The sequence below is a fragment of the Panthera onca genome, chromosome F2, assembly GCF_046562875.1.
Source record: "Panthera onca isolate mPanOnc1 chromosome F2, mPanOnc1 haplotype 2, whole genome shotgun sequence".
Taxonomy (NCBI): domain Eukaryota; kingdom Metazoa; phylum Chordata; class Mammalia; order Carnivora; family Felidae; genus Panthera; species Panthera onca.
The window spans coordinates 57,239,081-57,254,348 of record NC_138356.1 but is presented as its reverse complement, the minus strand read 5'-3'; the positions used below and the strand labels follow the sequence as shown (position 1 = coordinate 57,254,348).

The following is a 15,268-nucleotide window of genomic DNA, read 5'->3' as shown; positions in this document are numbered from 1 at the left end:
TCTAAACCCTAAACATAAATCATTTTTGTTTAAAACAGAAAAAACCTGGGGTGCCTGGGTGGCTCATTTGGTTAAGTGTCGGACTTCAGCTCAGGTCATGATCTCACAGTTCATGAGTTCAAGCCTTGCGCCCAGCTGTGTGCTGGTAGCTCAGAGCCTGGAGCTTGCTTCAGATTCTGTGTCTCCCCCTCTCTCTGCCCCTCTCCTGCTCACATACTCTCTCACTCTCAAAAATAAATGAACATTAAAAAAATTAAATAAATAAATACATAAATAAATAAACAAAACAGAAGAAAATCCCTATTCTATATGATTATTACAAAGCTTTTTTTTATCTTAATGAAAGAAGATGTTAGTGTATTTTGTTTGTTTGTTTTGAGTTTTTAGTTAAATTCCATTCCGTTAACATATAGTGCAATATTGAGTTTCAGGAGTATTACAAAGCTTTTTCATATGCCACATGTATAAATCAGGTGGTTAATCCCAGTGTTTTTGCCATCAGAAACAAAAATCCACGTAAATGGAAGGAGGATGTTGCTATTCCACTGTGGTCATTTCAGCAAGGACAAGCAGTCCTACCAGGCACTAAAGCCTATAAAAGACTTTCAGACCAGACCCTAGTCCATGGTTGACATTCAGCTTCAGGGGTAAATGTTAGTAAACTGTCCCCAACCTGTCTGAATTCAGCCTCACTTTATACTTTGAGAGCAAAAGCTGAAGTAGTTAGGAGCCATTACAGTCTCTCTGTCAGAAGTCCACCTATCTGTAGGGGGTTCCCTGGCCTTTTTGAGAAACCTGTCACTCTGTGTATGGAGAGTCTGAACAGAGAACAGACTACTTTTCATCTTGAATTGGTTTGAAAGTGTATACCTAGTGATGGAAAATTGAATAAGACAACTTGTTTTCTGCTAAGTTCACATGAAAAGGATGTATCACCTATGCCATTGGAGAAATAATGCACAGCCTGTAGAACAAGTGAAATCCAGAAAACTGAATATATAACTGAAGGGCATATGGCATCTGTGTGAGACTAGAAATGGAGAGGCGCTGATTCATAATGACACTCAGATGATAACTCAGTTTAGGTTCTACCATTTGGTCCAACTGCTAACCTGTACATAAATGAAAATATACTTGTATTTCTTTTCTTTTTTTTTTACTTTTAAAAAATGCTTATTTATTTATTTTGAGAGATCTAGAGAGAGTGTGAGCAGAAGAGGAGCAGAGAGGAGGAGAGAGAGAATTCTAAACAGGATCCACATTGTCAGCACAGAACCCAACATGGGGCTGGAACTCATGAACCGTGAGGTCATGACCTGAGCGGAAATTGAGTTGGAAGCTCAACAGACTGAGCTACCCAAGCATCCCACTTGTATTTCTATTTTTAACTGTAAATATTTTTAGCTTCAAAAATGTTCTGAATACAAATAATTATTTCATAAGTATTAATAAAAGGAAAGTTTTGACATCTTAAATACTCAAATACGAGAGCCAAACACACAGTTTCTTAGGTTAATATCAAAGTATTATTTTTAATTTTAGCTCATTTTCAATATTTCTTCATAGATAAAATATTAACTGCCTCAATGCCTTTGAACTTTCTATTTTTTCTGCCTGGAACATATATCCCCAAGGTAGTTTTTAGGCTTACTACACCATTTCATTCAACCTGATAATCTTCCTCAGACAGCCTATCTTAAATAATTTTCTGCCACCATTCTCCATTTATTCTATATCTTTATCCTGCTTTTCTTTAATGGCAACTGCCCATCTATTATATGTAGTTTGGGGTTTTCTTTATTTGTTTTTTGTTTTGTTTTGTTTTGTTTTGTTTTGTTTTTAGTTTTATAATCTTTTTTGCCCTTCTCTCCCCTGACAATATATTGTTTTTATGTTCCACCAAAAGAAGACCCAATAGGTGTTCAAGAAACGTTTGGCACATAATAGGTGTTCACTAAACATTTGCTCGATGAATGAGTTTTAACAATTAACTGTGATAATTTTCTGAATCCTTGCAGAGGTCAAACAACCCGTCCATTTCCCAAGTCCAGGGCCCATGTATTTTTAATTTCAGACTTTTACCAGATGGTGATGCTCTGGCTCACTTTGCTTGCTTAGATTTTACAAGCCACGGGAAGTTTAAAACTCTTCTAACTATCTTTCTGGATAATTAGGAAAGAGACATAGGTAAAACACAAACAATACATTTACATATTATATGGGTAATTTTATTCTGGGGGAGAACAAATTCTCTATACTCTACAGTTTAAATATAATCTTCGACAGTCTACTTACAGGATTTGGTGATTGTATTTTCTCTACTGTTCAAATGAATGCTCTGTTAACAGGTTAAGCCAATTGAGCATCCATTTGAACCAAAAGAAAGCAGCTTTCTACATTCCTAATGATTTTCATGTCAACTGTATTATTTCAGTTTCACTGTTCTTACTATTGTTATCAACACTTCATTTTTTTTGTTGTAGTAAAACACAATAAAATGTTCAGTAATTTTGCAAAAACCGACATACTGAAATTAAACTGTTGATTGGAAAGCAGCCCCATTAGTCATGATATGTGAATTGTGCTTATAGTTAACATGGTCAAATACTAAGGTAGAGAGTCCACAAATTTAAATAACCACTATATAAAGGATATTTAGTAATCTTACACAAATCTGTCACATCAAGTCATCCTTAGGCAAATTATAATAAACTACAATCATATTTTGATAAGAACATGAGCCTTGGAATAAATGTAAAACTAAAAATATGCTGAAGACTGAGTTTTTATCTTCCAAATATGACCTTGTTATACTTCCAATTTCTTAAAATTAATCATTCTCCTGAAAATCCAACCTCTCCTCCCTCTGAGACTGTGATTCAAATAACCCCCTGCAGCCACTAATAGCTTTAACAATATATGGCTTTAGGCATAAGTACTTTTGTTAGTGGGAGGTCTCTTGAAAAGCCCCTGAACCCGCCATGTACTGCCCTTGGGCAAAAAATCTTTAATTAGCTGCTTATCCCATCACCTTTATCTGCTGGTTTTTTTTTTTTTTTTTTTTTTCCCCTGAAGACCTTTAGAAACCCAGAAAAAAACTACTTTTACTTGTATTAGCTCCATGGCAACACCTGTTTATATTGTCTTTTCTTGGAGCAGGAGAGAAATTGATGAGGAAATAAATACAGGATCTGAAACCACAGTCACTGATTCATTTATTCATCCATCCATTCATCCCTGAAGCAGTTATTCAAAATAGTAATAAATAGTAATTAGCATTTTAAGAAGCACTATAAAGCATTTTTAAATATTTATTCATTCATTTATTTATTTATTTACTTATTGAGCGAGAGCTCAGGGAAGGGGCAGAGAGAAAGAGGGAGAAAGAATCACAGAGCCCCGTGTGGGGCTCAACTCACAAACCAAGAGATTATTTATGATTGAGCCAAAATCAAGTGTTGGACAGACCACCTGACTGAGCCACCCAGGAGCCCCTAAGCATTTTCTTTTTTAATTTTTGTGATGCTGATAGCAACACCAGGAGGTAGATAAGATTAGTATTTATCTTTTATAGAGAGTTAAACCTCTATGGTTTAGAAGTGAAACCAGGATAAGGATAAAAGCAGAACCCAGGATGCTTGTCTGAAACCTGTTTTAATCCACGTTATAGTGTATAATACTAATCCGTAGGGAAATTTATAGTATATCTTTTTTTTTTTCAATATATGAAGTTTATTGTCAAATTGGTTTCCATACAACACCCAGTGCTCATCCCAAAAGGTGCCCTCCTCAATACCCATCACCCACCCTCCCCTCCCTCCTACCCCACATCAACCCTCAGTTTGTTCTCAGTTTTTAAGAGTCTCTTATGCTTTGGCTCTCTTCAGCTCTAACCTCTTTTTTCTTTTTTTTCCTTCCCCTCCCCCATGGGTTTCTGTTAAGTTTCTCAGGATCCACATAAGAGCGAAACCATATGGTATCTGTCTTTCTCTGTATGGCTTATTTCACTTAGCATAACACTCTCCAGTTCCATCCATGTTGCTACAAAAGGCCATATTTCATTCTTTCTCATTGCCACGTAGTATTCCATTGTGTATCTTTTTAAAATAGAAAACAAATGTTAGGTTAAGTAATATATGTGGGAATTGAAACTTTATAAAATATGTAGTAAAATATGTAGTAATGCATATCTGGGGATATTTTCATAGTATTTTTTATATTATTATATGAAAATTTATATCGCTATATGTGACTTATTTAGGGAAATACTGAGAGAAAGGAATAATGCAGGAATGGCAAAGAGGGACCTGTAACCGCAGTATATACACAGATATACAACCAGCCAATCAACAGTTTATTCAAGGAGCATGTAGTCAGTGCTTACTAATTGTCAGTCTCTATTCTCACTTTGAATAAGAAGATGAGAGTGGAGTTTACATTTTAGTGGAGGGTGCTAGAGCAACACATCAGTGAATGCATTCTCTTCTTTCAGACAGCGCTAAGTACCATGGGGAAAAGTAAGGAAAGGGCTGGAGGTCAGAAGAAAACATCCAGGGCATGCTGCTGTCTTATATCCAAACGAGATGAATGGAGTGGGGTTATACAAGTCTGGGTGGTAAACAACTATATAGACTGTGAGGCAGGAACAGATCTTGACCTGTTCAAGCCACAGTGAGAATCCCAGGTGCCTGGACCAGCGTGAATGATGGCAAGCATGCCAGAAGAAGAGTCTTGTGGAGGCAAAGCAGAGGCCAAGTCATACAGAGCCTCAAAGGCTGTGGGGAGTTTGACATTTCTCAAAGCAGAGAGGGAATTCATTGAGCTAGGGAATGAGGCGGTCTTAGTTTCTAAAAAATCACTGCGGCTAAGTAAAGAGGGGTGGGTGCCGGAGTCCAGCTCCAGCAGGTCCAGGGGGTCCCGAAGGATGAACGGCGTCAGCGAAAAAGTGAAAATAAAACAAAAATAAAAATAAAAACAGAAAACTACAATAAAAAGCTAAAGTAAAAAACTAAAATAAAAATGGACACAGACAACAGCAGTGTGTTGAACTGGCCGATTTATTGTAGCAAACGTGGCATTATATATGCTAGTGATTTCCTTGTAGCTTACGTCATCTATGTTTTTCTAACATTATCTAATTTTGAAAATGTTCTTATGTATAAACGACCTTTAAGAAATAACATGGTGGTTTTCCCCTAACTTTCCCGCATACCCTTTGATTATAGATTAATTTCTTACATTATTCCATTATGCATCTGCGTTTATCTATAATCTGCAAAGCATTTACTTTGCTGTTCTCGTGAAAGGCCTTCCACTTCTCAACACCTTAAGTGGAACAGTTACGGGGACATGACCTCCTAACCACATGAGGCCAAAAGAACAATGTGTTTGCCTCAGTCCGAGGTGCCAGAAAGGGGCTGAAAAGGCCTTAGAAACCCATGCCTCATACATTCTCAGAGAGACAATGCACCTAGGAGCCAACGAACCATTCTGTAGCTTAACCGACTAGGTTCAGTTATCATCTGGAATGCCTCTGGGGGGCCAGGTGGGCCTAGGGGTTGAAGTCACCTGTGCCCAGAGATACACTCCTTAGTTTCTGGAGTGGGGCTTTCAAATCCATTTGTCTCTCCTATACAGGCCCTCTTTGCTGGCAAAGGTATGAGGCTATCCTTCCTGTAAGTAGAGGAGTCTCCTTAGGGGATGGCAAGGGCTAAACTTAAGACTGCACAATTCCTTGTGGAACCTTATTTTCTTCCCTAATGGTTCTTTTCCCAGGGGGCCTGCCGAGGGCAATTCCCCAACAGACAATACCCCGGGTACTTTTAAGGCCAAATTACCTAAAAGCGGGAGTACAAGAAGCTTCACTGTTGGCAGGCCGCCCTGCAGTCACCAATCCGTCCACAGCCAGGGCCTTGCCACTCAGGCTGGGTAGCTTGGGCTTCCAGCAGGTGGGCTTGAAGAAAAAAGACTGAATAGAAGGCTAGTGTAATAGTGGATAGGAAAAGTAATGGTAATTTCAATAGGAAGGTCATGGTCCATGATGAGAACTGGTAAGCCTCATGGTACATTTTTTAAATGGAGCCGAGAAAGTTTACTGATAGATCGGATGTAGATGTAATTGTGAACTTGAATATAAGAAAGAGAAATTAAGATGAATGAGTCCTACAGTTTTGGCCCAGAACTAGGTGAATGGTAGTGACATTTACTGAGGTGGAGAATGGTATAGACGGAGGAAATTTTAAAAAGTATTGTTTTAGACATATTGGTTTAAAAATTTTTTTTTTAATATTTATTTATTTTTTGAGAGACAGAGAGACAGAGCATGAATGGGAGAGGGGCAGAGAGACACAGAATCTGAAGCAGGCTCCAGGGTCTGAGCTGTCAGCACAGAGCCTGATGCAGGGGTCAAACTCATGAATGGTGAGATCAAGACCTGAGCCAAAGTCAGATGCTTCACCATCTGAGCCACCCAGGTGCCCCTAGACATAGTAGTTTTGAGATGCTTATTAGGCATATTATTTCAGGATTCTGAGCCACAGTCAGAATTAGAGATAAATATTTTGTAGTCATACTGTATCAATGACATGGAAATAGATGCCCTTATAGAGGGGTGATGGTTAGAAAAGAGAAGATGGCATGGGTCACAGAATGTTACAACATTTAAAGGATCAGAGAAAGAGGATGAGATACTAAGAGAAAGGCAAGAAAGAAGGAAAGAAAGAAAGAAAGAAAGAAAGAAAAGAGAAAGTAAAGAAGGCAGCTATGCTCACCACTATACCACCAATACTAGGAGAGAAAGAAAAGGAAGGAAGGAAGGGAGGGAGGGAGGGAGGAAGGAAGATTATGAGTATAACCAGTGGCATAGAGAAAAGCAAGACAGTGTGGTGTCTGGATGGCTAAGCAAAGAAAGGCTCAAAGTGGACAAAGTGATTAACAAGAGGAGACAATTATTCATAGGTTGAGTAAAATGCAAATTAAGAATTGAATATCACATTGCAACAAGACTATTATGGTGACTTTGACATAGTCATTCCAATAAAGACAAAACCCTGATGAAATGAATGGAGGACAGACTGGAAAGTAAGGAAAAGAGGACTTATCACTATAGCAGCAGAGAAGGAAACCTCAGAATGCAACGGGTAGATGAGTTAGAATCTTGGCACCACAGGGAGCAGAGTACCAGACAAAAAGTTGATTGCTTCCTCTTCGCAGACTTCAGTCTATTAGAAGAGACTAATGTATAAAAAGAATATGAAAACATAATACAAGCTATCTGTGATAGAACTGCATAGGAAAGAACTTGGTGCTATAGAAAACTATGGGACACTTAACAGATAAGGGAGTCAGCAAAGAGGTCAAGAGGTACTATCAGCATTAAATGACCATGGATGGTAGTGTTAGCTATGGGGGAGAAGGATGTAGCAACTCACAGCATTAAGAGAGTATATCAGTTTAGTAGCCTGAACTGGGAAGAGGGTTTGGGATGGTGAAATATTGGGAAATCATGGGTACATACAAGCCTGGAGATGTAGTTAGAGATTAAAAAATTAACTGTATTTATCTGTGGAATGAAGGAAATGGGGAGATTTTTGAAGGACTTTCATCAGGGAAATAAGATGAGCAAATTTTAATTTTAAAAAGGTCATTTTAGCAATAATATGGAGACAAAGTACATGGATAATACACCCATATCAATGGAGGTCCATTGATATGATTAATGTAGCAACTAGAAAAACGTGCAAGTGAGATAGGACAGTGACCATGGAGAGGAAGGGCATCTACATTTGCTTTCAACTCAGAATCAGCACTTCATCAATCACTTATTTATAATCTTTTTGGGGTGAAGCTCTATTCTAGAATTCTTCTTCCACTCCTGGCACATTAATTCTCAAGTTATCTAAAACTGTTGATTTTCTTTATAAAGGAGCTAAATTTGGGGCGCCTGGGTGGCTCAGTTGGTTGAGCGCCGACTTCGGCTCAGGTCACGATCTCGCGGTCCGTGAGTTCGAGCCCCGCATCGGGCCCCTGGGCTGACAGCTCAGAGCCCGGAGCATGTTTCAGATTCTGTGTCTCCCTCTCTCTGACCCTCCCCCATTCATGCTCTGTCTCTCTCTGTCTCAAAAACAAATAAAAACGTTAAAAAAAAAAAATTTAAAGGAGCTAAATTTTTTTCTGACCAACTTAACCTGAATTAATATTTAACCCGTTAACACAAATTTATAGGAAAATACAACAAAATGACTTTCTTTAAAGATACGTGTTTACACTATTAAAAATGTTTGTAGCTCCTTTGGGCAATTGCCCTTGGTTTTTGCATTAAGCTTTTGCATTAAGAAGTGGCAGAAAACTTATTAACTTAAAAAATATTATGAAAGACATATCCTGATACCTTATGACTATAACCAGACTACAACGAATACCCGAGGACCATAGTGCCAGTGGTATCTGAAATAACAATAGTTGTAGAAGGAAATAGTAAAATGACATACAATTTATTGACCTCTCGCTGTGTTCCAAGCAATGTGGTAGCTTCTTTGTATACATTATCCTATCTGTATATTTTTCACAAAAGCTCTTTTTAAACCATTGCATTATCATTTCACAGACAAGGTATCTGAGTTTCAGAGAGTTTAAGGAACATGTCCAGCATCACACATATTTAAAATTGTAAGTTAGGTCATGCCCAAAACCAAGCTGCCAGTACTAGGGGTATGAGAATTTTCCTTTAAGGTTAGTACTTTTAAAAAGCGGTAGAGGCCTTTATTGACTTCAGAACAGACCTACGTACTTACTCATTTTTGTAGTGCTGTACTAGCAATTACCAGACTGGCACCATACCAAGTCTCTTTTTTCTACTCAAGAGCATGGACTCTGGAGCCAAACTACTGGTGTTCAAATCTCACCTTCTCCTCTTACCAGCTCTGTGATCTTGGACAAGTTATTTAATCACTAGTGACTCTGTTTCCTGTAAAATGAGGAGAATATTTATTTGCATCTCAGTGGATTGTTGAGAGGCTTTAATGAGTTAAAATCTGTAAATTGCTTTAGGAGAGTCTCTGGCAAACAATAGGCTCTATACAAATGTTATCATCATCCGCATTTCTCCTGAAAAGTACTATTACTCCTCAAAGGATGCATGAAGACAAAAGTAACAAATACAAAATAATTCTTCAACAAATTCTGTTATCTACATTTTAATTTTAATGCAAATGTGCCAATGTACTTTTTAGTAATATACTAAAAATGATATGCTGTCATTGAGTTTATTGTAATATGATTTTAGATTAATGCCATTAAAAGGTTATCCATTCATGTTGTCTAAGCATTTTTAAAAGTTTTTAGGAAGGAAGACTTAATTTTCATTGTTCTTATGAGTTTTAAGAAATAATAAGATTTGGCTGTGTTTGCAATTGTAGTATCTGTCTAAGATGTTATCTCTGACCTTTTCTCTTATTTTAATCCTCTGCATTAGAATTAACTCGCTCTCTTGAATTGTTTTACTTTTAGTGCCCTGTGGTGGAGTTTTAACAAAGCGCAAAGGGACTATTTTGTCTCCTGGTTACCCTGAGCCTTATGACAACAACCTGAATTGTGTGTGGAAGATCACAGTGCCAGAGGGAGCTGGCATTCAAGTAAGGAAATTTAAATTTTTCTCCTTTTCCCTGTATATTTGAAGTTAATCCTTTTAAAGATGAGGGGGATGAAGGTTATTTCCAAAGACTTAGCCACTCCTTTTCCTTGGCATGGTTGAATGTAGCAGAAAGGTACTTATTGCTTTCACCTGCAGGTAACAGAAAATCAATTCAAGAAGGCCTAAGCAATAAGAAAAATGTTTGTTCCGGATGTCATGGAATCTAGTGGTAGAGGTTGTTTATTTGGGAGGTTCAGTTGCATCATTACTGACCTAGGTTTTTCCCTCTCTCTGCTCTGCCTTCATAGCATGTTGGCTTAGTTCCTAGGCTTCTTTTCTCATGAACTTGAGATGGCTACCAAAGCTCTAACAGCAATGGCAATAGCCAAGATGGAACGTTTCAATCTATCTATCTTTACAATGGCTAAAAAACGTTCAGAAATCCTTCCAGTAGACTTTCTGTCCTGTACTATTGACCAAAACTGCAAGACTATCCATCCCTATGCTATACACTGACCTAAAAAATCAACATTAGGTACCTAGGTTAAGCATGGGGCTCAGCTTCCTCTGAAGTATATAGTCCTCATTTAATTGAACAAAACCAGTTTTCTTGTTAGCAAGAAAAGGGATGCTAGTCTATAGACAAGTAACATAATGTACCATATTATCTCAACCATAACCACTTTTCGGGAGGAGAAATTTGACCAGTTACTCTATATTACAAGGAGATTGTTTTTGCATAAATTGGTGATATTTGACTACTCCATGTAAAGTAATTATTCTTCACAAAATATGACGTAATCTATATTTCATAAAAATAACTTGATTACTTCTCCAATTGGGTCATAAGGTGTTCCTTTGGAAACTTGAGAAATATATCAGTTATGGAAAAGTGGCCAAGAAATCCTCCATTAAAACTGAAAATAGATAAAAGTATAATTTTTAGTTAAAAAAACCAACTTTTTGAGTTTGTAATTTTGCAGAAAATTACTCCTAATACCTGTTAGGTCAGTTAGCCAATGAGAAAACATGAAATATACATTTTCAGTGTTTTAAAGGCATTAAAAATGGAAAGACCAAGAGATCTATGCTTATATTCTGGCTAGCTGTACTATCATTTTATGGCCAACTTGTAAAATTCAGAGAAAACCAATCAATCCTATCTTATCACTGGTAGAATTAACAAGGATTTTATTTTAGTATTTTAAAAAATTTTTTGATGTTTACTTAATTTTGAGAGAGCTAGAGAGACAGAGTGTGAGCGGGGGAGGGGCAGAGAGAGAGGGAGACACAGAATCCAGAGCAGGCTCCAGGCTCTGAGCTGTCAGCACAGAGACAGACGTGGGGCTCAAACTCACGAACAGCAAGGTTGTGACCTGAGCCAAAGTCAGATGCTTAACAGACTGAACCTCTCAGGTGCCCTGAATTAACAAGGATTTTAGAATTGCCCATGTTGCAAGTTGTATAGAAAATCTGAAAATAAGATGATGCCTTTAGAGCCTTCATAGGACATTTGTCATATAGTTGTCAGTTTATCAAGGTTATCCTAGAGCATCCACATATTGATGTCAGCTTGTCTATTTCTATCTCATCTTACAATAATCAAAACCCCAGCCTTTCCTGTCTAGTTCTCATCCTTTGTTTTTGAGCCCTGTAGTGTGGCTTCAGCATCCAGTGCTCTGAGCTACTCATAGCAATCACTGAGGACTCTATATCATTAAATCCATTGTGTTGCTCATCCTGCTTATTCTGACAGCAACATCCTAATTCTGCCCATTCTCCTCTCACTCTTAAAACATGTTTTTCCTTCTTGGTTTTCATGGCACCAATACTCTCTTAGACTTTGTTTTGTTTTCTTGTTTATATCCATGGCTCATGCCTCTACACCTAGGAATACAGTCTCCTCTTCCTACTCAGCCCATCAGATACAGTGTTTGAGAGATGCTGTGGTTTTGTTTATCTCATGTTACACCATGCTCTCTGCCATCTTGTCTACTTCCATGTCTTTGGCTGCCATTTTGTGCCAGCTGTGCCCAGGACCTGCATCTTAATAGACCGTCAGAAAGCATTTTTTAAAATGAAGAACTGAGGGGGACCTAGGTGGCTCAGTCGGTTAAATGTCCGACTCTTCATTTTGTCTCAGGTCGTGATCTCACAGTTTGTGAGACTGAATCCCATGTTGGGCTCTGCACTGACAGCACAGAGCCTGCTTGGAATTCTCTCTCTCCCTGTCTCTCTGCCCCTCCCCCATTTGTGTGTGTACACTTTCTGTCTCAAAATAAATAAATAACCTTAAAAAAATAAAAGAACTGAATAAATGATAGTTTTCAAGTGTAAATATCTAACCCAGTGCTTTCACCTAAGCTGCATGTCATTTATTCAACTGCCTGCTGGGCATTTCAACTAAACTTCTTACTGGAATTTCAAATCCATCCTGTTCAAAACTGACTTCGTGATTTTTTCTCATCATTATGGGTATCCTTTCAGTGTTCTCTGTCTCAGAATGAGCCCCTCATCCATTCGGTTGCACAAGCCAGAAATCTTGATAATTTCCCCCCTTTCCTACTCTACACAATGAAATCTGTGGGATCTGTCTTTCACAAATCTTTCAAATAAGTCTATTTCTCTCCATCCATATTGTTACCCTAAGGTTAGGTTGTCATCATCCCTTTCCCAGGGTCTTACTCTCCTCTAATCTGTTCTTCAGAGGGCAAAGACAGTAACCTAAAAATAAAAACCCTGATACTATCACTTTCCTGCTTCAACCGTTCCCTGTATTCTTAACTCCTTGATACAGCTGATTATACCTTTTGTGCTTTGTCCTCCTTTGTCACCACTTATATTCACACTAGTTTAGTTCTTTATAAAAGCCTGGCTCTCGCTTGCCTTTGGGCCTTTGTGCATGCTGTTCCCTTTGCAGGTGACACTCTCCTTGATCCCCCTTTATTTGGCTTATTCTTAGTCATCATTTCTGTCTCAACTTAAAACCAGTTCCTGTGGAAGGCTTTCCGTGAACTTGAGGAAAGGGTAAGTCCCATGCTGCACGTTCTCATAGGTCTCTGTAATTTCCTTATTATAACATCCGTCACATTTTACTGTTACCACTTAGTTAATTACCCATAAGATCTTGAGGGCACTAACTAAATCTGTTCTGGCAACTAGCCAGTGTCTGCCAGTATATGCTCAGTAAATATTTTTAGGATGAACTAATGAATCCCTCCACAAGCAGGGTTTTGGATATTTTAAGGAGTTAGGACAGCATGATGAACTAAGAGGACATTTGCAGAAAACGTGCGTTGTATATCACTTGTCCGAACCAAACACTTCAAAACCAGACAATATCAATGATACTATAAACTCTTTCACTGAGGAAGCGTTTTATTTAATAGTTACACCTTAGAAAACAAAATTTGAATTAAACGGAGCATGTATCAAACTTACAGAATGTGAGGCATACTGGATTTTTAATCTTAAATACTCTAAAGAACTAACCAAAACTTTTTTTTTCTAATTGATCTCTATATGTATGATAATTTTAGACATACCACTAAATCATAGACCATTATATAGCATATGCACACACATGTGTAATGTGTGATTTGTACTTGAAATGTTACTGCTTTACCTAAAAGCTACTGGCTGGTTTGCCAGGTTTAAAGCAATGCCTATTTTATTTTATTCAGTTAGGATAAATATGTGTGTGAATAAAGAATTAGATGAATGTATAATAAATCATATATGATATGAAATGTGATAACCACTGATGGAAAGAAAAGAAGAAACATTTAGAATGCTGGAAAAGTTATAAATAATATAGAATGAGCAATCTTTAGAAAGAGCCTCAACAAATAGACTAATTTGTTATATTAATTTTACATGAGATGTTTGTGGGGAGTTGTGTATTCATTTATTTGCCTGTCTATTCTAGCAAAGCCAATTGATGGAGAATTCCAAAGGGGCTATCATAACAGAGTTATTAAGCAAAAGAGCAATCTTTATGTGATAGACCTTGGGAAACTTATGTTTGTTACTTAACTGTGTCAACCTGTAGAATGATCATCATGATTCAATATAACCTAACAAGCAAATTAAAATGAAATTTGAATGTCTATATGAGGAATATCTGGCTTTAGTGATTGGAAATTCATTACCCCATAAAGCTACCCTGTTGCCATGATGGACAGCTCCATTTAATGCAAAATTCTTCTGAACAGGGAATCAGTAGCTGCTGCTTTTTAAATCGTTTATTTGACTCTTGTTTGGCCTTTTGTCACTGTGGGTCCTCAGTCATTTCCTTTAGCTACCTACACCTTCTGTGTTTATTGTACCAAATTATATTCACAATTTGACCAGACTCCTAGTGGAAAATTGTGATTACCATGCACTTGAGAGCTTAAAATAGCAGAGGTTGATTCTCTCACAGTACTGGAGGCTGGAAGTCCCAAAGCATTTTTACTGAGCTGAAACTCAGGTGCTAACAGGGTTGTGCTTAGACCCTCCACTCTCCCCTCTGCCCAGGCTCTAGCCTTTCCTTGCCTCTTCTAACTTCTGCTGGCTGCCAGGCGTTCCTACGTGTCTGACTATATCACTCTATTTTCTACGCACATGGTCACATTGCCTTCTCTTCTGTATGTGTCAAATCTCCTTTGACATCTTTCTTACAAGAACACTTATGACTGTACTTAGGGCCCATCTGAATAATCCACAATAATCTCCCTATCTCTAGATGTTTAGGTTAATCACATCTGAAAAAAAAATTTTTTTTCCATGTAAGGCAATATTTACAGGCTCCAGGGATGAGGACCTGATATCTTTGGAAGCCACTATAGTTAGTCTGTTATACATATGTATGTAGAATTAAATTTTTTTCTTCTCATTAAGGGAATAGGTTTTCCTAGAGACATCTTCATTTTTGTTTCTATCACCCCTTTGATCTCAATAACTCAGGGAAAGAAGATAAATCATTAAGTCTCCCCTCTCCCTTTCTTTCCTTATTCAGATTACACAAAATCTGTAGCAAAAATCTGTTGCAAAATAATCTGTTGCAGAATCTGTAGTGACACAGGTGACATTTTAGTTCCTCTTTCTACTATTCATTCCTGCCCCCAATCTACTTCAGTCTTTTACTGCTTCTCACACAGACTACTGCAATAGACATTGAAATTGTCTTGTATACACACACACACACACACACACACACACGTATATATATACACACACGTGTGTGTGTGTGTGTATATATATATATATATACACACACACACACATATATATATACACATACATGTTTTTAATTTATTTTTTTAATTTACATCCAAGTTAAGTTACCATACTGTGCAACAACGATTTCAGGAATAGATTCCTTCATGTCCCTTACCCATTTAGCCCATCCGCCTCCCACCACCCCTCTGGTAACCCTCTGTTCTCCATATTTAAGAGTCTCTTATGTTTTGTCCCCCTCCCTGTTTTTATATTATTTTTGCTTCCCTTCCTTTATGAAATTGTCTTTTTACTTGTATTTTCTTCATCCGATGCAATACTGTAGTTAAAGCAGTCCTGGTTATTCTCCTTCTAACCCTTTGGTGGACTACACCTCAATTGCATAGTTATTATGCTGGTCTTGGGTCTTTATAGTCT

At 37.7% G+C, this 15,268-nt stretch overlaps 1 protein-coding gene across 2 annotated transcripts in view; it reads left to right on the top strand.

Annotated features, from left to right (window-relative positions):
* CSMD3 (CUB and Sushi multiple domains 3) overlaps positions 1-15,268 on the top strand; it is a 1,245,616-nt gene that overhangs the window by 1,065,888 nt on the left and 164,460 nt on the right. For both annotated transcript variants that reach the window (XM_078441978.2, XM_078441977.2), the window contains one exon: positions 9,508-9,632. In XM_078441978.2, coding sequence (XP_078298104.1) covers positions 9,508-9,632 — 125 coding nt within the window. The remainder of the gene's footprint in view (positions 1-9,507; positions 9,633-15,268) is intronic.